At 39.0% G+C, this 23843-nt stretch overlaps 1 protein-coding gene across 1 annotated transcript in view; it reads left to right on the forward strand.

Annotated features, from left to right (window-relative positions):
- The first annotated feature begins 13352 nt into the window (after window positions 1-13352).
- The window catches only part of LOC126375490 (probable cytochrome P450 49a1), a 32895-nt gene continuing 22404 nt past the window's right edge, over window positions 13353-23843 (forward strand). The window contains exons 1-2 of the mRNA XM_050022443.1: window positions 13353-13581; window positions 22932-23053. Of these exons, the coding sequence (XP_049878400.1) occupies window positions 22951-23053 (103 nt within the window). The 5' untranslated portion in view covers window positions 13353-13581; window positions 22932-22950. The remainder of the gene's footprint in view (window positions 13582-22931; window positions 23054-23843) is intronic.

The following is a 23843-nucleotide window of genomic DNA, read 5'->3' on the forward strand; positions in this document are numbered from 1 at the left end:
ACACACACACACGCGCGCGCGCGCGCACACACACGCACACACACACACACACACACACACACACATGTGTATGTGTACATACAGACATGTGGTTGTCAGTGGAAGCTGCTATCATACACACTCACGCATACATATAGATACAGTAGATTTCGCGTGGTTCGCTCGCTGCTAAAGCAGCTCGCGTGTCCTGTTTATTCGAAACTGTCCCTCTTCGTATGGCGGCCATCTTGTTTTTCCGCCATTTTGTTTTATTTCACCGGCGACAGAATTTGACCAAGATTTAAATGGGTGTCGTGGAAACAAACAAAATCCAGGTGCAATAGGTTTGCCAGACCGTAGGATGTCTCCCTGATTGGGAGCAGTTTTCAAAGATGACGTTCCGATCACACCCCTATACATCATTTTTACCCCCAAGACATTTTCTGAAAAAACAAAATTTTGTATGGCGGCCATCTTGTTTTTTCGCCATTTTGTATTTTTTTCACCGGCCATTAAATTCGACCAAGATTTAAATAGGTTTCGTGAAAGAAAAATTGGTTCAGGTGTGATAGTTTCGCCAGGCCGTAGGGTGTCACCCTGATGCGGAGCAGTTTTCGAAAATCGGGAAGTATTTCCATACTTAACATGACGATCCGATCACAACCCCGATATATATTTTATATCCCGAGACATTTTCTGAAAAAACAAAATTGTGTATGGCGGCCATCTTGTTTTTCCGCCATTTTGTTTTTTTTTACGCGCTATGGAATTTGACCAAGATTTAAATAAGTGCTCTGAAAGAAATATTGGTTCACGTGCGATAGTTTTGCCAGGCCGTAGAGTATCTCTCTGATGCGGAGCAGTTTTTGGTGACCAGAAAGTATTTCCGTACTCTACATGACGTTTTGAGTAAGCGCCCCATACATTATTTTTACCCAAACGGGCTTATTCCAAAATCGACAAAATTTTGTATGGCGGCCATCTTTTTTTTCCGCCATTTTGTTTTTTTGCACCGGCGATTGAATTTGATCAAGATTTAAATACGTTTCGTGAAAGAAAAATTGCTCCAGGTTGTATAGTTTTGCCAGGCCATAGGGTATCTCCCTGATGCTGACCAGTTTTCGAAGGTCGGGAAGTTTTCCCGAAGCCTAAAGATCGATCCGATCAATATGACTTTACAAACGCACTAGTCGCTCCTACGATTTTTGAAAATTCCCCTCGATTTCTCTGGTCTTCCATCATCAGATCCTGACTTCCTTGACATGGGACCCCCTTGGGTATATCTCCTTTCAAACAAAAAAAGAATTATCAAAATCGGTTCATATACGACGAAGATATGCCCGAACAAACATAAAAAAAAAAAAAAAAAAAAAAAAAAAAAATATACGGTCGAATTGAGAACCTCCTCCTTTTTTGAAGTCGGTAAAAAATGAAGTCGTGACGTCTGGTTACGTCAAAAAGCTCAATATTTATTTAAATTTTCCGATAGATGACGCTTGCAATTAGTTCCTATATATAGGCATAGATGGCGCGTTAAGTACAAAATTTACGAGTTTGAGTAAGACCCATAATATTCTAAAGTAAAATCTTTTCTTCGAAAAATTAAGAAGGCATTGTCAACCTAAATGTGATGAAATAAAATGCCTGACTACCTATGACTAAACGATCCAAAGCTATCTACTTTTTCACTCATTCAGAGCTTATCCTTATCGGTCCACTAGGGTTGATTAAGTAGGTACACTTTAGGTTCATAATTATCTTCTCAGACGACGCTCTGAGCGAGGTTCGAGCACAACTAGCCACCCTCAGGCCTGTTGTTTAAAATTTTGTACCGGACTAGAACTCTATCGCCATTTGTCAGGCGAAGTAAGTAAGTAGTTTATTTGAGATAAACCCACAATAAGTCACGTCAAAAAATAATTAAATGATGAAGACATCATTACAATGCAATATTTTCCTTTACTATACGTAACCATTCTAGGTAAATCATAATTACCACACCTTTGTAAAATTCTTAATATGACACTTATTAGCACTTCCATGAAATTTCTCATTAGCGTATGTTTTATGTGACATGATGTTGGGTGCTGCCATGTTTTATGGTGGGTATATGGTAGATAACCATTATGTCATGGCCAAAACGCCATGTCAGTTTCTGACGTAATATCATCTTGAGAATTTTATATGATTTTGTCACTCCCACGCCGATGACCTTTTTTGACCTTTTACGAGGTTTTTGATTACTTATAAAATTTCGTAACAAATTAAGTATTACACAGTCTTTGTTTGTTTCGGTTTAAAAAAGAAGAGTCGTTAGGTAAGAAATGGTACAGGTATCTCTCTGCCTAATTACCTTAATTTTTAGTAAAGAACATTGACCGCTGCTGGTGAAGCCTTTGGTCTTGGTTCCATACAAAGAAAGAAAGAAAGAAAGAAAAAAATATTAGATTGGTTAAGACCATTAACCAGGCCCCAGGGGGGACAGAGTCATCTTCTCTGCCCTCCACTGGGGCTATTCCTGTTCGGCGCGTCCTTGCCGTGGGGGTGGGCGCCTCTTACTTCAGTAGGCCGGAGGTGGTGGCTGAGTTCGAATAAGGACCCAGATCTACGGGGTAGAACGTAGAACCCTTGCCCAGGGATACGAGTGAAGACCTCAACGGTTGCAGAGGCGAAGATGGGAGCCATCGGTACGGCAATGCAGGACGGAAAGGGCAAGTCACAGGGACTGTAACCTGGAACCTGGCAGAGGGCAGCAGTAACTGTCAGTACTATTCAGAGGCGGAGGACAGTAGTCCTAGTATGGCTTTGTAATAGACTACTCTGGGCGCCATCCCACTCGCGTCTGACAGAGTACTGTGGGGCGGAAGGCAAGAGGGAAACCACTGCCCAAATTTTTCCCTAAAAAAGTAGCATAGAAAATGCTGCACCGTCAAGAGCGTGGCTCTTAAATTGATGTTGATGATGATCCCCCAGTGGTGGATAAACAGTCCCCATATGGAAAGAAACATGTCCCTTTTATACCGAATCACCTTATTACAAAATGAATACCAGACATAGTAGTGATAGTCCGCGCCACAAAAGAAGTCTCCCATTCTTTTTTATAATTACGGTACGCAATAAACAAAGGCAATAAATGATAAATTATAATAAATTCTATGCAGGATCTATGACGCTAGCGCCACGGCCGAAGGACTTTTATCGTGGAGCGGTCTAATCTGTATTTTAAACCTGGTAATAACATGTCATTAAATATTCTTAACCTGGTAAACTGCTATTGATTGACTTGGTTTTGTAATATTGCGGGAAACGTTTGAAAGAAAAATTGTGTGTAATCAATAAATTATGAGGTGTTAGTCATCAAGTCTAGTCACTACTTATATAGTACCTGTGGTACAATACAATACAAAATAAAAAGAAATAATTACAAAAAGACACTTAACTAAGTACATGGCGAATGGCGGCCTTATCGCTTAAAGCGATTTCTTCCAGACAACCATAAGGTGAGGAAAAATGTAAAAATTGAAAGACCCTTACCTACTAAACGTTGTCTAGTGAACAACTTAAAAAATGTATGTGTAATGTAAAGTGACGTTTATGTAAATAAATGGCAGCGTTGAGCATTGTTCGTGGAATGTATGTTCCGGTCTATTGGGCAATCTGTGACGTCATTTGTGGTATAAGTTATGAAAGAAGTTTTTTTTTACACACAATCTCGTAAAGTAGATCTTAATGCACCGCTTTTAGGTACATAAAGCATCCTATTAAGCACGTGTGCTGCAATGACATGACATTATCGCTCGCGCTATAGAGCTTTTATAGTTTTTTTTTAATCCCACCATAGAGTTCTTTTCTTACATCCAGAAATTATGGAACGAAAATAGTAATTATTTTCTGTGAATTTAAACTGTTTTAGTAAAAATATGATAAATAATCATTTTATTTCTTGATTATATATATTTTTGTAAACAATTTAACATTTATTTATATTATTTAATGGTATTTGTATAATAATTATAGCATTCAGTTTCGTATACTTTCGCCATTATTATGCTGCCAGTGTGTTGTAATTGTGGCTTGATATTTGGATCAGATTATGTATATAAAATTCTGTGGGTACCGATATTGCTTCATTTTATTTTGATCAGAATAATAATGGACGGAAGATGTGTTGTGCTTGGGTGTAATATAATAACAAGGGTCATCATTTATACCCGAAAACAAACATAAAGATGCGTATTTTTATGTCTGTTATTGATGAAAATAGAAGGTTAAACGAAGGCAACTCTGTATATTTTTTAGGAAATGTAGCCTAGAAATTTCCTCATTCACTCTTAACTTGGAGCTACAACTACACTACCTATTTGCTTCGACCACAAAGACCATACACTACTTTGTAACCACGTTGTAAAATAAAATCAATGTTTGCTAAAAGCACTTTGACTTTGTATGGAATTGTTATGTTCTATTTCCATAAATGTAGAGGTGTTTTTCTAAATACCATGTGAATGTGTAAATATGAGTACAAGTTATGTCTGAGAGACATTAAAAGGAACATAAGCAAAATACTTTCCTTTTCGTAAGGTTCATTATCTATTGAAAGGTTTCTCATGGATCCTTGGGGTTTTTTTTGACGTGACTTATTGTAGAAACGCCGCAGATGGCATTAACTACTTGGCCGGACAAATGGGGAGCTCTAAAGGCTCTCACCCGGTACAACAGACCTGAGGGTGCCCAGTTGGGCGCGAACCACGCGAAAAATATATAAAATATTTGAAAGAATTAATCGACCCTAGCGGGTCGATAACGATAAGCGATGATTTAGGGGGCCCTAAGGGCCCTATCGCACTAGGACACCATGGTAGCTCAATCAATGTTGTCACACCAGCAAAAATTATACAGTTGTACAAACGCCTGGTGTCTTATTGGTTGCGAAACCAACAAGACACCTCAGGGTCTATAATGGCCAAATGGAAGCAATTCGTTTTACTAATGTAATAGCCTTCTCCAGCATTATCCGTGCTACTTTTTTACGGAAAATAGGGCAGTGGTTTCCCTATTGCCTTCCGCCCCGCAGTACTCTATCTGACGCGAGTGGGATGGCACCCAGAGTAGTCTAACTCAAAACCCTACAAGGACTCCTGACCTTTCTCTCGTCCCGCAGTACTCCGTCTGACGCGAGTGGGATGGCGCCCAGAGAAGGATATCTTAAAGCCGTACAAGGACTCCTTCCTCTGCCTCTGAATAGTACTGACAGTTCCAGGTTACAGTCCCTGTGACTTGCCCCTTCTGTCCTGCATTGCCGTACGAATGAAACGTAACGTAAAGGTGTGTGAAAGAGAGAGCGAGGAGTGAGCGATAGAGAAGAGAGAATTGCGGAGAGAAATGGCGGTCGGTTGTTTTTAAAAGGGAAAATGAATTAAATTAATAAAAAAGAAATAAAAATAAACATGGTTTAAAGAAATATAATCGTTTCCTTCATGCTCCATCCCATATTTGTATACATCCAATCCAAGGATAGGATCGAAATCTCTTTAATGAGCATCCTGAACTACTCTTCATAATAGTCAAATTCCTGAAGTGGCTGCCGTGACTAAGTGGCGAGCACACGCTAACTACAGAGGTATGGAATTACTACTACGCAATATCCTTCATCAGCCTGACTGGCCAGGAGCCTGCTTGTGGAAAAATTTCGTTATTCTTGTAAGTTTTTGTTTGACGTGACTTATTGTAGATTAGCTAGCCGCAGATGGCATTAACTACTTGGCTGCCGCAGATAAGTTATTCTTGTAAGGAAAGAAATTAAATTTCGTGAAAACTTAAAAAGGAGAGTTCTTCAGATTAAACGACCTTTCAGGAGGTGGAAAGGTTGAGCTCGCGATCCGGAGGTCCCGAGTTCAAATCCCGGTGGATACATAAATATAAAAATCACTTTGTCATCCCTAGTTTCATTAAGACATTGCAAGCTGATCACTCGACTGCCCAAAAGTAAGATCCTGTTACCATAATATTAGAGCCCTATTTCTCTAGGACATGGTGGCAGGACCGTATGCAGTTGACAATTGGTGTCTTGCTGATTGCGAAGCTAACAAGACCAGCCATGTGCCGTTCCCGGGAATGTTGCCGAAGTGGGAATGTTCCCGAAGTGGGAATGTTCCCAAAGTGGGAATGTTCCCGAAGTGGGAATGTTCCCGAAGTGGGAATGTTCCCAAAGTGGGAATGTTCCCGAAGTGGGAATGTTCCCAAAGTGGGAATGTTCCCGAAGTGGGAATGTTCCCAAAGTAGGAATGTTCCCGAAGTGGGAATGTTCCCAAAAAAGGAATATTCCCAAAGTGGAGATGTTCCCGTTGTAAAAAGTCTATAATAGTAAAGACACTAACTGTTTTCCTTTTTCAAATTGTTCTTTTTTGTACTCTGGTATTATATTTAAGTTTTGCGTGTTTTTACTGCCAGGAACATTCCCAAAGTGGGAACATTCCCCACGGCACATCATTGAACAAGATGTCAGGTGTTATCTGCATAGGCACGGTCACGAGCATTAATATGTATACACTTTGGTACCATGTCACATTAACTTTTTTTACAAATTGAACTGTAAGTCTCACTAAATGTCAAATATGTTAGTGCGACAGAATCCTAAAGTGGGTACATTATACTGCTCATGACTGTAAATTTCTTGGTGACGTAACTGTGGTGGCTCCACCATGGTATCCTAGTGAGATAGGGCTCTTACAATAAGTAAATAGAAAGTGAGATTATAAAAAAAGAAGAGTGTAACAGACTGATATTGAAGTAACGTTTCGTGTTAACATGTCAGTAACTTATCACGATCACGAAAGATCGCGTGTGGTTATAGCAAACACGAATTAAGTAAGTATACTTCAATTTTATAGACAGAAGGAAATGATGATTAAGAAATTTGCGTTTAATAAAGTACATAAACTTAACGCTATGAACAGCCTATATACGTTCCACTGCTGGGAACAGGCCTCCCTGCTATCAACCGATGGGAGTATGGAGCATACTCCACCACGCTATTCCATTGCGGGTTAGTGGAAGCGTATTACAGCTAATAGCCGGAACCAACGGCTTAACGTGTCCTCCGAAGCACGGAATCATCTTATTTTTTTGGGCAATCAGGTGATTCTTCAAAGTCTTTACCAAACAAAGGACAGTCTCACAAAGTGATTTCGACAATGTCACTCATCGGGAATCGAATCTGGACCTCCAGATCGTGAGCCTAACGCTCTAACCACTAGACCACGGAGACTGTTTGAAGACTAATTTATGTATGTTGAATTACTTAATGCTGCATTTTACATGTTCCACATCACTGTTGGAGAATGAAAGTTTTACACTGCACTTCTAATAATGAAGTGTACAAGTAAGTACATTATATTGATGTTTAGATTTTCGACCGCAGTTTTTGGGCGGTTGGCATCACTGCTTCGAAACTGTGGTTACATTGCAATTTGATAAATATATATATATTTTTTTTAAATATCAATAATATATATTCATATTTGACCTCCGTGGTCCAGTGGTTGAGCGTTGGGCTCACGTTCCAGAGGTCCTGGGCTCGATTCCCGGTGGGGACATATCACAAAAATAACTTTGTGGTCCCTAGTTTGGTTAGGTCACAGGCTGGTCACCTGATGGTCCGAAAGTAAGATAATCTGTGCTTCGGAGGACACGTTAAGCCGGTGGTCCTGGTTACTACTTACTGATTTAAGTAAGTAGTCGTTACATGAGTCATGTCAGGGACACCAGGGTTGATGAGGTTGGTACTCCTCACAACCCAGACGATAGAAGAAGATTCATGTTTGGATCATAGATAATTGATATCACATGTTTTCCAGGATTTGTTGATTTTTTTTTTACAGCGCCATCTATATTATTTTTGGGGAACCTAATCTGGAAAGACTCTCATTGTGGACGAGATGAGTACATAAATATACTGACTGGCAACTCCAGCACAGAGTCTGCTTTCTACGCAAGCGGGAAAGCGTCAGTGTGGGAAATGATTAATTAGAAAAGCTGTTACCGCCTTCAATAAACACCTGCCAGTGAAATCGGTAGAGTCTTAGCCCTAGAGACCAAAACCTTTGTTTTGACGTAAATTATTGTAGATTTGCTGCAAATCGCGTTAATCACTTGACCGGACAAATGGGGAGCGCTGAGGGCTCTCACTCGGTACAAAAATTAAGACAACAAGGCTGATAGTGCCTGGTTGGGCGCGAACCTCGGCACAGACGATTCTGAGAGGGTTATATTTGAAACAACTAATCGACTCTAGTAAGCCGATGACGAAATGCACTGAATGAGGGAAATCGTCAACCACATCGGAGGTAGGAATCAGGATCTTGAAGAGTTTGTTGTCGATTGAGTGTCGTTTGCGAATTGATTCGCTGCCTCTACGGCTAAAGCAATCGGGTCGTCAGGAGAAAGACCGCAATAGATTTTAGGGTCTAATTAGGTAATACCTACTTGCAACCCAAGCTTGTCCTAACTCCGACCTGACCAGCTACGGCTAGTGGCGATCTAATAGGTTACATCGCCACTAGCGAGATATGTTATGTGAGATAGGGTCTTTTTGACTAAAGACCCTATCTTACACAATGGTTGCGCCACCAAATTTGCGACATATAAAGGTAGGTTAATTGGTTACGCAACCAATTATCATTTGTTTCTGTCAACCGAATCCCGAATAATTTCTCGTTGATGGCGCACCCGTGGTGACCTATTGAAGAGCCTTAAGAGCAGGCCGACATAATTTTTCCCATTCGACTATTACATACATAGAAATTTATAAAGTCACGCCTATCTCCCACCTTTTTTATTTTATTTTTTATTTTTGACATGACTTATTGTAGGTTTGCCGCAGATAACTACTTGACCGGACAAATGGGGAGCGCTGAGGGCTCTCACCCGGTACAAAATTTAAGACAACAGGCCTGAGGGTGCCCAGTTGGGCGCGAACCTTGGCTCACCTATTTTCCACCGGGGTAAGAAGACTATGGAATTCCATTTGCACTTCTCTGACGTAACATAATACCCCCGACCCGACTATTATAATAAATAGCCTATACGTCCCACTGCTGGGCACATACCTCAACTCAATCACCGATACGGGATACCCCCATACTCAACGATGCTCCACTGCTTGAAGTGTTTTATCATGAAAATAAAAATGAGCCTTTCACTTTCTCAGTAAGTTAGAAACATCTAGAAGATCGTTCTCAGCCCACTTAAGTTTGCCTTTTTGAAAGTGTCAGAAATTACTCGTTTAAAGTTGCACGTTATCTGTAACGGGTAATGATAATTGGTACGTGTGTTTTTTCGACCTTACTAATTATAAATTATGATCCGTACTAGCGAAATGTAGCGTTGACAGCGACTTTCCGAACGGCGACACTCGCTACGGCGAGTCTCTTTACGGCGATTGGCCTTATTTTCCCTCTACGTCGAGTTAGTTTTGATGTTATTGTAGCAGTACAAGTTAAAAACTGTTTTGCTATTTTCTTACACTTTTCAGTTCGTTGTTTTTATAAAAGTAGTAGTGTTAGACCTATTCTTTTTATAGCCGGCTTCGTCTGGAAATAATTTTCACCCTCTCTACGTTCACCGTTTGTATATTTGTTATTTAAGCATTCCGTCCTGGCTACTACTTACTTAAGTAAATACTTCATTCATTCATTAGGCTGGCTGGAGTGATCCAGTCGTTTTAGGCATCACGTAAAATAGGCACTCGGAAGTCAAGTTGCGGAAAATGGTCCGCGAAGACCAATTACAATACCAAATACTTACTCACGTAGTCGTAGTTGTTACAAGAGCTATGAAATGAAATGAAATGAAGTGAAGTAAGGTGAAGAGAAGTGAAGTAAGGTGAAGTGAAGTGAAGTGAAGTGAAGTGAAGTGAAGTGAAGTGAAGTGAAGTGATGTGAAGTAATGTGAAGTGATGTGAAGTGATGTGAAGTGATGTGAAGTGATGTGAAGTGAAGTGAAGCGAAGCGAAGTGAAGTTAAATAAAATTACATACATAAATATATAAACTCACGCCCGTAATCCCTAATGGGGTGGGCAGAGCCACAAGTAATCACAGACAACTTACAGCCACTGTTGATACGATGTCGTAAGCTGGATATGATAAACCTAAAAAAAATATTATTATCTTTGGGAAATAAAATTCAGGTCAAACATAGTGATGGAAGTAAATATTATGTGGGAGTCCTAGGGCAATAGTAACCCTGACACCAGATTTGATGAGGTTGATCTCAAAACCCACACGAGAGAAGCTAAGGCGGGAACAATATATCCTTATCATTTTGGTTTACGTATTTTTAAAATTCAAAGTACCGTATTACATTAACGGATCTTTGAGTGCATTATACAGGTTTCTCTTTTCAAAAAGTAGGCGTGACTCATACAATAACTGCTTACGAATGCAACAGTCATACATTTTCGAAGTGCGTTGTTTACGAAATATTATTTATGCATACCTACATACATACGTAAACTCACTCTATGATCCTTGATGAAGTAGGTTGAAGCGCAAACAGAAGACGACAGTTACAGGTGATCAGCACATCGTTCATAATGGAGTGAGCTGAAATCACTAAAGGCCAAATCCCAATAAGACACCATGGTTGCGCCACCAGAAAGAAGTTATTCGGGATTTGTTTGCTGCCGTTTGCCGTTTGCCGTTTATACAACTGCATAGGTACATTTTGTACCAACAATACTAACTATAGCTTTTAAATATAGTCATTTTTACTAACATATTACTATAGGGATGTAATTTGTTTTGATCCGAAATAATCAATTTATTTATTTTGTTTGTGACGCGATGCTTGCGCTATTATGCTTTGGAATATGACATACTTTAGTGTTGCCGAAAAATCGATTATCGATTATTTAGCTCTAAATAATCTAAATATCGATATGCCTATCGATACTAACGATTAAATAGATACTATCGATAGGCATATGAATATTTATTGGGGAGGCCTGTGCCCAGCAGTGGAACGATTATAGGCTGTTTATGTTATGTTATTGGTATTCGCGGGCAGTTTTCCGCAACTCCACGTCTGAGCGCCTATTTAATTTATTTCATTTTTATTCTTCTTATTATTATTGTATTTAGATTACTTTGGGACTTAGAAAATAATCGATTATTAATCGATATACTTACAGTCGATTATCTGGCAACACTAACATACTTACTCCAATTATGTAATTTTTTTTTTGGTTTTCCCCGAAGGGTAAGGCAAAGGGAACTATGCCCATACAGCCATGTCTTACGTATTTATTTTTCTTGATGATTGATGAAATGATGAAGGGTGATGATGATGAAACCTAAGCCCCCACCCTCGGAGTAGACTCCTACTCCGAACCCCAAACGAATTAACTCAAAAGTCCGCATAAACTTTCGAGTTACGAAGCGGCTTCTTGACACGAAGCGAAAATAGGCAGATACACTTTGTTTATTGAATACTCCGATATAATAACACTCGCGAATGTCTTCCGACTAACTTAATGCGATCATTAACCATAAAACACCACTTCGTATTAATTATTTAGATTATTCAATGAAGAAAGCAACTGTCCCGTTCCCGTTTCCCGCCAAAAAGCCTCCAATTAAGTAAGTTCAGACGAAACGAAAGTTGCAGGGTTGTGCTAAAAGTATTTCAGTAGTCTGATCTGAGAGAGTTACAGTTTATAAATAATAGTGGTAAATGTGAAACTAATGTCAATTTTATGTTCTCTCTGAGAAGATTATGTTTTGTATAATGGCTTTTGACAACATGTCGAGTCATTAGGGAATAATGTGATTTTTTCGTATAGTAAGCCTTGATGCACACAGAACTTGGAAAGCGGGACAAGTACAACAGCCTTTGGTACATCATCATCATCTTCCTAGCATTATCCCGTTTTTCACAGGGTCCGCTTACCTAACCTGAAGGATTTGACAGCTTTGGTTTTTTATGGCAGCAACTGCCTGTTTGACCTTCCAACCCGTAAAGGGAAAACCAGCCCAATACAGGTTAGGTCACATACCTCCAAAAATGCATTTCTCGGGAGTGTGGGTTTGTTTGTGGGTTTTTGTTTTCCTTCACCGCTGAGCACGTGATAATAATTTACGATCCAAACATGAATTTGAAAACAAATTCAACATTCATTGGTTTAGACCAATGCTGGATTCGAACCTGCGACCTCAAAGTGAGAGGCAAGCATTCTACCAACTGGGCTACCACGGGGCTTTCGGTACATAGCACAAAGAAATGTCTTAACAAAGAGCCGTACATTCAGATAGTACAGTTACCGAATAAAAAGCAGATCATTATTGCGTTACAACAATTTCTCCTCTTGATTAGCGTGTACTTTCGATCTCGTTACGAGTGTCGTTACTACGGCGCTTGTTTCCATTGTCTATATAAATACGAGCGAGGTCCTATGTGGCGGTGACAGAATAAGGGCCCTATCTCACTAGGACACCATGGTGGCTCAACCACTACGGTCAGGCTTACCAGTAGGCTCTGCACGGTGACCGTGCCGCGCGCGGCGCGAATTATATTGAGTTCTATGACTAATAAACGATACGAATGCTATCTACGTAGATGGACGTCAAACGGCTATTGGTCGAAGGCCTCGATATCGGTTGGCGGTTGTCATGTCGACCCGGCTGGGGTAATAAAAAATCCACATTAACGCAATTCACCTGAAACAGCAACATTGCTATTAAATTTGACTTTAGGATAGGCAAAAATACAGGCTGTAGGTTAGGTAAGCACCTAAGAAACCACTAAAATCTCTTGAGAGTACCGAAACTTTTCTTATGTGTATTTTATTTCGTACGTTTGTGTACTGCTGTTGATGCAGTATAATAAATAAATAAAATAAAATATGCATAAATTGCACATAATATTATGCTGCAAATATAGGTTTTCGAGCAAAAGAAACAGAAAATAATACTACCCCATAAACGTAAGTGTACCTATTATACAGGGTGTTAGTGACATCGCAACGAAAACTTTGAGGGATGATTCAAACCATGATTCTAAGTTGATATCAAGTAGAATTTTCCGTCGCAAAAGTATAGAACAAAAAGTAATTAAAAAAAAAAAAACAAAAAAATCATTAATTTTCCGAAAGGTAATTCCAATTGAAATCAACTCAGAATTCTGGTCTGAATCATCCCCCTTAGTATTCGTTACGATGTCATTATAACACCTGTAAGTATAATTTATGATGTTTTGTTTTGATGTCTGTTATACGATACATTTTGACGGACGCGTAATTTTATTTCTTAACGGACGCGTAATACAGTGCGTGTGCGCAATGGAGCCGCGTGCGCAGAAACCCGGTGTCGCTCCCAGCTTCGCGATCAGTCGGTCTGTAGCGTGCCTTAGCTGTGCACTAAACGGGGCACGTAGGTACCCAACTGTACTGTGTGTGGTCTCGTAATTATTACCGCGACGATTTGAGTATAAACCTCTGGAGATTTAACGAAAAAATAATTTATAAAGTTGGTGTAAAAATATAATAAAAAATTTGTGTTTTTGACAAAAGTGTTTAGTGTCGAGTGAATTTTCAAAAAAGGAACAGGTGACGAATTTTTTTTGAATTTTCCAATTTTTATAAGTATTTTTTTTTTGCTGGCTGGTTATTTATTATAACGTCACTGGAAAGGCAAAATTACGTAAGCGCCAAAAGGCCATTTCGAGAAAAAGCCGTTTAAAGTTTCATTTTTTCGTTTTTTTATCATAACTTTTTACCCAATTATCCAATTTAGATGATGTCAAAGTAAGGTTACATTGTTTTTTAATTTTCTATGTCCAGCAATACATATTATAACTGTTGGATTGCTATTTAAGGATATAGTGGCGCTTACGTAAAAATGACTTCAGTTTACAGTAAAGCAAATTTACTTAACCGCCATCTGGTTAAAATATTATTTGGAAGCAAAATTACTTACAGCTCTTACGACAATGCATACGAGAACGACAATATTTCTTTAAATATAATAATACTGTAATGTTAGCGGAGTAAAAGTTACTGTAACGACTTTTACACATCTGCTCTCATTATGTAAAAATTGCCTACAAAGTGATCGATTGATTATGTCAGTTCACCAAAAATTCTTTAAAGTAAGTTTTTGTAATATCTTACATGGGTAAAAAGACGTAAGAGACAAATAATTATTCTTAATACCTCTTTAAACTACTTATTACTTCAATTGATTTATAAAAATGGCTATTAAAATACTGAAGTGCCAGAAATAAAGTTTCATAAAATATAAATAATAGCGTACAACCCGTTATCTGTTTGTAAAAGTTTCTTTTTAACACTTTCAAAGACAGAACGTATACGGACGTTCCTATTCCAAGATGCCATACTGCCTATTATGAACCACCAATGACCCATGGTCTCTGTCCGTGAAAGGGTAAAGGGAAACCCGTACGGTATATTTGTATCAAAATTAGATATTGCAATTTAAGTACCTTCCTGTTGTCAGATTGATCTGAAATTTGGTACGCACCTTTAATTCCGATGTCAATACAATATAATAAAATCAATAACATTATAAATCTAAGATGGCAGCCGGTACATAATGGGGGATTACATATTTTTCCACAACCCCCTCAATATGGGTATCAAAGATAGGACTACACTAGTAGAATACTGTCATTATGTCAAAATTTCAAATCCAAGATGGACGATATTACAAAATGACTGAAAGAAGGATGTTGCCCTTAATTTTGTCATTGTCATCCACCGTCCATAATATGCAGGGCAGCACAGTGGATCGCTGGGTGGGGTCGCTCCGCGAAGCCTGTGAAATCCCCAGGAGGCTTCTGAGCTTCTGGAAGGAGATAGGTTGGCTTACGTAGTCAACAATTACACGCATAATGGGCCACCTTAGAGTCTAAATGCGGAAAACAGAGCCCACTAACATAACATAACATATGCAGGGCAGCACAGTCGACCATGCAGTAGTATATTTGGGCTCAAAATTGTTTGAATTAGGACAAGCATACGTGGCTCTAAGTCGAGTCAAGTCTCTGGAAGGGTCAAGTCTTTTTAATTCCTCAATAATTCCCCTTATTGTTTTTAAGAGTATTTACCACGAAGTTTAATACACTTTTCCATTCGCTCAAACCAGGTATTATTTAACATTTATTCCACTCCAAAGTAGAAGTGTTCAAAATGGCTGACTTGAAAGCGTTGGCCGCTTCTTCACCGCACTGGAACCTTTGACCGCGAAGAGTTTCTTTTTTAATTTTAGGAAATGTAAAGAAATCATTGGAGCTTAGGTCAGGACTGTATGGAGGATGGTCAAGAATTTCTACGTTTTCCTGCTTCAAATAATCGTTTGACGAGCGGTGTGTGAGCTTGCGTTGTCATGGTGCAGCATCCTGCACTCCTGCGCATCATCATGCGTCGCTTTGGGTTAGATTTTCGAAGTTCGGCGATGACTTGTGGTAAACAAATTGTGGTATACCAATCTGCATTAACCGTCCTACGATCTTCAAGTGCAATTGTCGCAACATGACTGATTTTCTCCACGAAGGTAGCCACCATCTTCTTTGAAGTGCTTCGAGAGCGAACAACTTTAGTCGGCTTTGACTCGTTTTGGAAGACCCAAACTGTGGATTGTTGTTTGGAATCAGGATAATAGCATAAATCCAAGATTCGTCACCACTGATGATGTCGTACACGTGATTTGACTCTCCTCGGTTGAACCTCTGAAGAGTTTTCTTACACCATCTGACGCGGGCTACCTTATGATCGTCAGAAAATGCGGGATGCAACGGCAAACTAGTTTTCTCACACCAAGTGCCTCATTCAATATCGTTTAAATGGTTGCCCCTGAAATGCCTAATAACGCCTCTATTCTCGGTATGTCACATGACGATTTTTGAGGATTAGTTGTCTCACAGCAACGATATTATCTTCAGTGAAGGCGGATATCCACGCTCGAATTCTAAATACCAGCGTTCGATGGCTCGCAGACATGGCACTTCATCGTGGAATAGAGATTTTAACTGTTTGAAACACTGAAGTCGCAGTAGGCCTCTTCGAAAGTTATAGAAAATTTTTCTTTGTAAGATTCATTTTCGGACATGATCTGACAGATTCAAACCAACGTGTGACTAAACAATTGCATTAATCCTAATGCTTTCAATTGTTTTGATATTCGAAATTCCAACAAATTTGAATTTAGAGTTCTCAATTCAAAATTGGCGCTAAATATGCAAACGACAGAACTTAAAAAGTATAACAAAGTCGCTTTTTCTGTCCCTATATCCCTATGTACGCTTAAATCTTTAAAATTGCGCAACGGATTTTGATGCAATTTTCTTTAGTAGATAGAGTGATTCAAGAGGAAAGTTTATAGGTATGTATAATAACATCCAATAAATAGTGTAGAAATACTGTTATTTTTGAGGATTTTAATGTGATGTCGTAAATAATTTCATTTTTCCTCAGCATTGCATCCGAGCGAAGCCGGGACGTTAATAAATTATAAAATCAATTCTAAAATAGTTTTACTTTTAGATCTATTATTAAAAAATAACTTCCTGGGAAACTTACTGCTAGCCCACAAACTTGCTTAATAACAGCATAAAAATGCGAAGGCAAATTTACGTACACGCCTTACTTATTCTAAATACTGTAAGTCAAAATTACTTATTCACCATTCACTGCATAAACATGCTAAGACATTTTTTTCTTATACGCCTTACTTATTTTAAAAGCTGTAAATAAAAATGACTTATACATAGTCTATTTTTTATTTTCAGTAGTCCAAAATTACTAATAAAATGATACTTTTCTAACTATAGAATGCCAAATTTACTTAAAGTTAATATGTAGTTATTATATAGGACCACAATATTACTTATACACCAGTCACGAAAAAAACACCAAAATCTTGTCGTTTAAGAAACTGGAATTGAAAAAAGTCAACTATTTTCAAATTTACGTAAGCGCCAAAAAAGTGCTCGTATCGCAATGCTACCCAGACAGATCGACGCAGAATGAAACGCTGATTCCGAATATATAAAAAACCCAAAATACCTATTTTGGCGCTTACGTAATTTTGCCTTTCCAGTGACGATAAGGTATTGTGGTTGTTCGGAACTGAGCAAGTAAAATTAACAACTAAGTATGTAAACAAAGAGTAACACATGTATGTACTTATAATTATATTTAAATGTCCGCACTATTTAACATTTTATTCTATGACAATCACATCATTAAGTCCATTTGATTATTCAGCAATTTGACCGCAACACGATTTTTGAAATCTTTGCGAATGTGTCTTTATTTTATTTTTTTTACTTTTGACGGGTTTGCTCTTGGCCCTAGACTTGCTTGACTTGACTTGTTTATATACTTAAATATCACACCCGTGCTCCCCAATGGGTTAGACAGAGCCATAATTCGGCATCCGGGTCGGGAATATTTTGGAAAAAGCGTACGAGATAGGCCTATTCGGAGAAACGTGGCTTACATCGTAGTGGGTTTGAATCTCGGCTAAAGCTCTTAACCACTATATTTGAATTTAAATGAAAAAATATATTTAAATAAATCATAGATAAAATGATGATCACTTTGTGAGACTGTCCTTTGTTTGATAACGACTTTTCAGGCTTGATTGTCCGAAAAAGTAAGATGATTCCGTGCTTCGAAGGGCACGTTAAGCCGTTGGTCCCGGCTATTAGCCGTAAAAACACCTCCACCAATCCGCATTGGAGCAGCGTGGTGGAGTATGCTCCATACCTCCTCCGGTTGATTGAGGGGAGGCCTGTGCCCAGCAGTGGGACGTATATAGGCTGTTGATGATGATGATGAGATAAAATGATGGACTTTTCAGGCTACGTTCCCTAAAAATAATCACAGATGGCGTTGTCGAGATTTAACGTGATAACTACCTATTTTCTCATTACTCGGTTACATAATTATTCAAAAATACAATCTATTGGCAGAAGCGTATAGAAAAATAATTGTTGCTTGATATTTGGATCACATTATGTATATTTATTTTATTATTTTATTTTATTATAGAATTATATTGCTATCTATAGGTATTGCTTCTCGTTTTTTAACACAATAATAATGGGTGGAAGATGTGATTGTGTCTGGGTGTAATAAAAAGGGTAATCATTTATAGGTTTATGGTTTAAGATACTTTATTTCTCAGAAACAATCAATTTCATATAGTAGTTTTAAACAACATTGGAATTGGACTAAGGTAGGTAGGTACAGTCATGAGCAATATAATGTACCCACTTTAGGACTCTGTCGCACTAACATATTTGACATTTAGTGAGACTTACAGTTCCATTTGTCAAAAAAGTTAATCTGACATGGTACCAAAGTGTATACATATTAATGCTCGTGACCGTACTTAAATAACATACCGAGACTTACTATACTAATAAGTAGGTACCTGTGTTCTATATGCGCTATGTTATACCCAAAAACAAAGGTACCTAAAAGATGCATATGTCCATTATTCTTGAAATTGGAAGGCGGCACTGTACAGCGCCATCTTGTTTTTAAAGAACGTAGTCTGAAAAAACCCTCATTAATTGGCAATACGCTCGCTCCCTATTACATGATACTTAAATGTAGCTGGCGAGAAGTGTTTATATTACGCACCTCTGCCGTGCACACTCTCGCAAATTCCCAGCCCGCAGAGTTAGATAGATACATACATACATACATACATAGATAAACTCACGCCTATTTCCCACCGAGGTAAGCAGAGACTATAGAATTCCATTTGCCTCGATCCTGACACACTTCTCTTGCTTCCTCCACATTCATCAATCGCTTCATACACGCACGCCGGTTCAGAGTAGATCGTATTAAACCTTTTCTAAGGACATCTCCAATTTGGTCATCGTAAGTCCTTCTCGGTCTCCCTAGATAGAATTATACTGCTGCTGCTTATTAATAGATAGATAGATAGATGAAATAATTTATTGAGCACAATGGACACAAAATACAGAGATAAGGACAACATAGAGCATAAAGCTTACTGTACACCTTTGAATGAGAGTTTGAAGTTACTACGATGTGAGGCCTTCAAAACTTTTGCAAAAACCGGTCTGCCGACTAAACCCGTGTTCGATTTTGACCTTCAAAAAGTGATAGGCGGAAGAGACCAGATTACTTCAGGTAATCTGCAAGTGTTCTGATATTGACCGTGAATTAGAAATATGTGGTCACGCAGCTTGTTGATGCTTTTATGTTTTGTTGTCTTTTAACGATTAGCCGCGGTAGCCCAGTTGGTAGAACGCTTGACTTTCACTTTGAGGTCGCAGGTTCGAATCCTAGCATAGGCCCAAACCAATTTTCGACTTTGTTTTCGAATTCGTGAGGAAACCCACATTTGCGAGAAATGCATTTCGGAGGTATGAGACCTAACCTATACCGGGCTGGTTTTCGCATCATACGCGCTGTCGGAGTTTTCAGTTTTATACGGAGTTATTTTCGCTGAGGATCCTTCAGTGCTCCCCATTTGTCAAACACTTAATGCCATATCCGGGAAAATTACAATAAGTTACGTCAAAGACAAAGGCTAATAGCAATTTTCTAGCGAAAGTAAAAGTTATGGCGAGCTATTTAACATGACTGTGTCATGCACGTATTAATGCTCATGTAATTGAACTAACAGTTACTATTCTTACGTCATCATCTTTCTAGCATTATCCCGTTTTTTAAAGAGTCCGCTTACTTAACCTGAAGATTTGACAAGTCCGGTATTTTACAGAAGCGACTGCCTGTCTGATCTTCCAACCCGCGAAGGGAAAACCAGCCCAATACAGGTTAGGTCACTGTGGGTTTCCGCACGATGTTTTCCTTCACCGCTGAGCACGTGATAATCATTTATGATCTAAACATGAATTCGCAACCAAATTCGACAATCATTGGTTTTGGGCCCGTGCTGGATTCGAACCTGCGACCTCGGAGTGAGAGGTAAGCGTTCTCTCAACTGGGCTACCACGGGTCCACCAGTTGGGTCCTCCCAAGTTACTACTCTAGGTCATAGTTATTAAACCATTGAAAACCAAAGTACTTTGTTTCAAGCGTTTCAAATTTCGATTTCTAGTCATTAAAGTGTCATGGAAACTATCAATTATTATGATTGGCTGAGTTGTCAGTGGTATCGTAAAGTCCGTCCCCACTGGGACATTTCTCGAGCGATATGTGTCTCAGCAGGGTCTGCACGCGAACCACGCCGAATTATATCGAGGGCTTCAAGCAATAGATGCAAGGAATGCTATCTACGTAGATAGACGTGCTACGGCTATTGGTCCGTGATCGATTATTGGTTGCCATGGCACAGGGGCTGAAGACATCAGGCAATATCACCTCCCCCCCCAATTACCACGATATAATATCTCGCGAAAGAGAAGTAGTCGTATGGCGAAGACTGGCAGTAGGTCGCTTCACAAATGTCGCCAAAGTTGGCATCACGTTGCGCTTACCTTCTATCCTTTTCTTTCACTCAGAACCGTCATTTGCTAAAGCGAGATACTGCGACCGCAATCCGACCGCCTCGTCGGTTCCGCCGCGTGCGGTCATTATCTCGCTCTAGTAGTATTATTCTCTAGATTGATTGACGAAATACATTTTTTATTAAAAATGGTAAAATTGATCTAGGTTCTAGAAAATAGGCGAGAGTTTATTTATGTATGTTCTATTGTGTTAATGAAGCTACACTTAAAGGACTATAAGCGTACTATCTTGTAGGTTAAGTTACTGCTTGTATATTTATGAAGTATTTAATGTACATTAACAACAGTTTTTGTACAACTACTTGCGTATATCGAAATCACTTTCTTTCTTAGTAAACCGTTGTTAAAGGCGATTATGTCTGACAGCCGGTAATAAACGCGTCAGTAAATAGTAACACTTATATGAGAAAAGTATACTTACACTCATTTGTGCTTTCGTGAATGCGAAGTTAATTTTGTTGGTAACCCTATCACTGTCATAGAATAACGAATAATACTACGTATAGAACGGCTACTCTCCGCACCCCAGCAGCTAAGCTAGGTTTACCTCACCCCCCTCGGTCTTACTATAGTCTTCAATCGTATGACAGATGCGCGTGTAAGGTCAATGTGTAGTGTTTGTGTAAAACGAGGTGTTTTCTCTGAAGTGTCCAGGGTTCACTGTTGAGATGGTATCGATGCGATGTACTCATTTTTGATATAACTATATCCCTAGGGATTTCACTGCTTTTTTATCATACTGCCATATGTATAAATAATATGATATTCAATGCACTTTCCAGCCAAATACCAGTTTTGGTATGAGGCTGCAAATAAGATGCCCTTTTTGCAGAGAAAGCTTGCCTGCGGTTACGGGTTGATCACGATTAACTGGAAGGCTGTGTGGTGATTCAAATCGTTTCCATGCAGTTAAGAGTTTAAAGAAGAAAAAAGTTTAAAAAAAAGTTTTTCTTAATATTTTCGATATTATTTAGGAGAATTTAGCATTTTTTGTAGCGCCGGTTAGAGAGAAATGTTATGAGTATGAATGTGAATGGATATAGGAGCAGGGAACGACGCAAGAAAGTGTAGATGGATTGTGCAAAGAAGGATATATGTGTATGAAAGGTCTTTGTCTATCGTGTAGACTGACGCAAACAATAAAAAGAAAACTTTAATTTATTGTAGATTCGGATTTACTGTTTCGAATCCAGCACAGGCCTATGATCGTCGAATTTCGAATTCATGTTTGGATCATAAATGATTATCACGTGCCCAGCGGTGAAGGAGAACATCGTGAGGAAACCCGCATTCCCGAGAAATGCATTTTCGTATGTGATCTAACCTGTATTGGGCTGGCTTTTCCTTCGCGGGTCGGAAGGTCAGACAGGCAGTCGCTTCTGTAAAAACCGGACCTGTCAAATCGTCAGGTTAGGTAAGCGGACTTTGTGAAAAACGGGATAATGCTAGGGGGATGATAACTTCTCAAACGAAAATGCCGGAATCGACTTCATTATCCTTGTTTTGAAAGAGTTCTCTACTTTTCATAAAAAAGAGATTACTCAGACTTTCTCGCGACATTTCTCTTTTTAATTTGTATTCAGAAAACGTTTAACCCACTTTGTGTATTATATCACGGAAGTTAGTTGAGATTAGGCAATCTCACGGTTTCCTTTACATATTGTGGCCGCAACATTTATGAAATAAAAATACACTTTCCAATATAGGGCACAGGCTCTTTTCAATCAGCTCTATCGCAAGATCTTGGGGGAGGAACCGGTTTCCACCGCGATAAAAATGTGGCCACAAAGCGACCTCCGTGGTACAGTAGTTGAGCGTTGGACACACGATCCGGAGGTCCTGCGTTCGATTCCCGGTGGGAACATATCACAAAAATTACTGTGTGGTCCCTAGTTTGGTTAGGACATTACAGGCTGATCACCTGATTGTCCGAAAGTAAGATGATCCGTGCTTCGGAAGGCACGTTAAGCCGTTGGTGCCGCTTACTACTTACTCATATAAGTAAGTAGTTGATACATGAGCCATGTCAGAGGCCTTTGGCGGCTCAATAGTAACCCTGACTTTTTTTATTGTTTAACAATTTTCGCGACGCTAAGTTGAATAAAAATCCTGGCTGGGTATGATCCCGTTGATGTCTTTTGTATGAAACCAAAATGAAATAAGCTTTTTATATCTTATTAGACAGTACAGGCTTGAGTTAAAATATGTAACATAACGTAACATAACTCACGACTATATCCCAATTGGGGTAGTCAGAACATCCATCACAAGATGAACTAAGTACCGGCTGCATTAGCAGTCGTTAATAACCATTAATCCGCACTGGGCCCGCGTGATGGTTTGAGGCCCGATCTCCCTATCCATCCATAGCGAAGGCCCGTGTCGTTAATTGGCTGATGATGATGATGTAATTGTTTACAGAATTTAGAGTGGTGGTACAATGAAGACCCGGCTGAGCGCGGTGCAGTGGCCCCTGAGGATTCTCCAAGTCCGCCACATCGCCACCAGCGCAGTCTCTCACCAAGCTGATGGCGGGGATATAGGTACTTATTTTAAAATATATGTGGGATATAGAAATAACACAGGATATATATATATATATATATATATACCTTATATTAAAACCAAAATCCTCTCACCCGACCGACATCGCACCAAAGACACCCCTTTCTTACTTTTTAAAACTGCCTTACGTCCCATTCATTAACCATCCTCCTTTCATACCATAAACAATCAAATTCCCATCCATTATCCTTCCATAGTATTCTCACTTTCCTACTTATATGGTGCTTTGAATATGGCTGATAATTGCTTGTTGTGGTGGACTGGGAGGGAATAAAAAACAAATGGTTATAAAGGATACATCTAAAAAGCAATATTGCTATTTGACATTTTGTTGACATAGCGCACTTACTTTTTTTTTTTTTTTTATTTTATTTATTTTTAGGGAAATTTACAGCAAAATTACACAAAATATACACAACTCTAAGAAGCTACATGCCAACAAAAAATTTCATATGCGCAAATGTCAAATTGCAATATTGCTTTTCAGATGAATTACTTCAATGTAGCTTTTGGAACTAGTTGTACTTACGTATACAGGGTGTTAGTGATATTGTAACTGATACTGAGGGGGATGATTCAGACCATGGTTCTGAGTTAATATCAAGTGGAATAACCTGTCGGGAAATACATTTTTTTAAGTTATTTTCAGTTTCATACTTTTGCGATATAAAATTCCACTTGATATCAACTTGGAATCTTGGTCTGAATCATCTCTCAAAGTTTTCGTTATAATGCCACTAAGCTGTATAGCTACTGAGGAGTGGGTGG

This window comes from Pectinophora gossypiella, chromosome 19, assembly GCF_024362695.1.
Source record: "Pectinophora gossypiella chromosome 19, ilPecGoss1.1, whole genome shotgun sequence".
NCBI classification, from domain to species: Eukaryota; Metazoa; Arthropoda; class Insecta; order Lepidoptera; family Gelechiidae; genus Pectinophora; species Pectinophora gossypiella.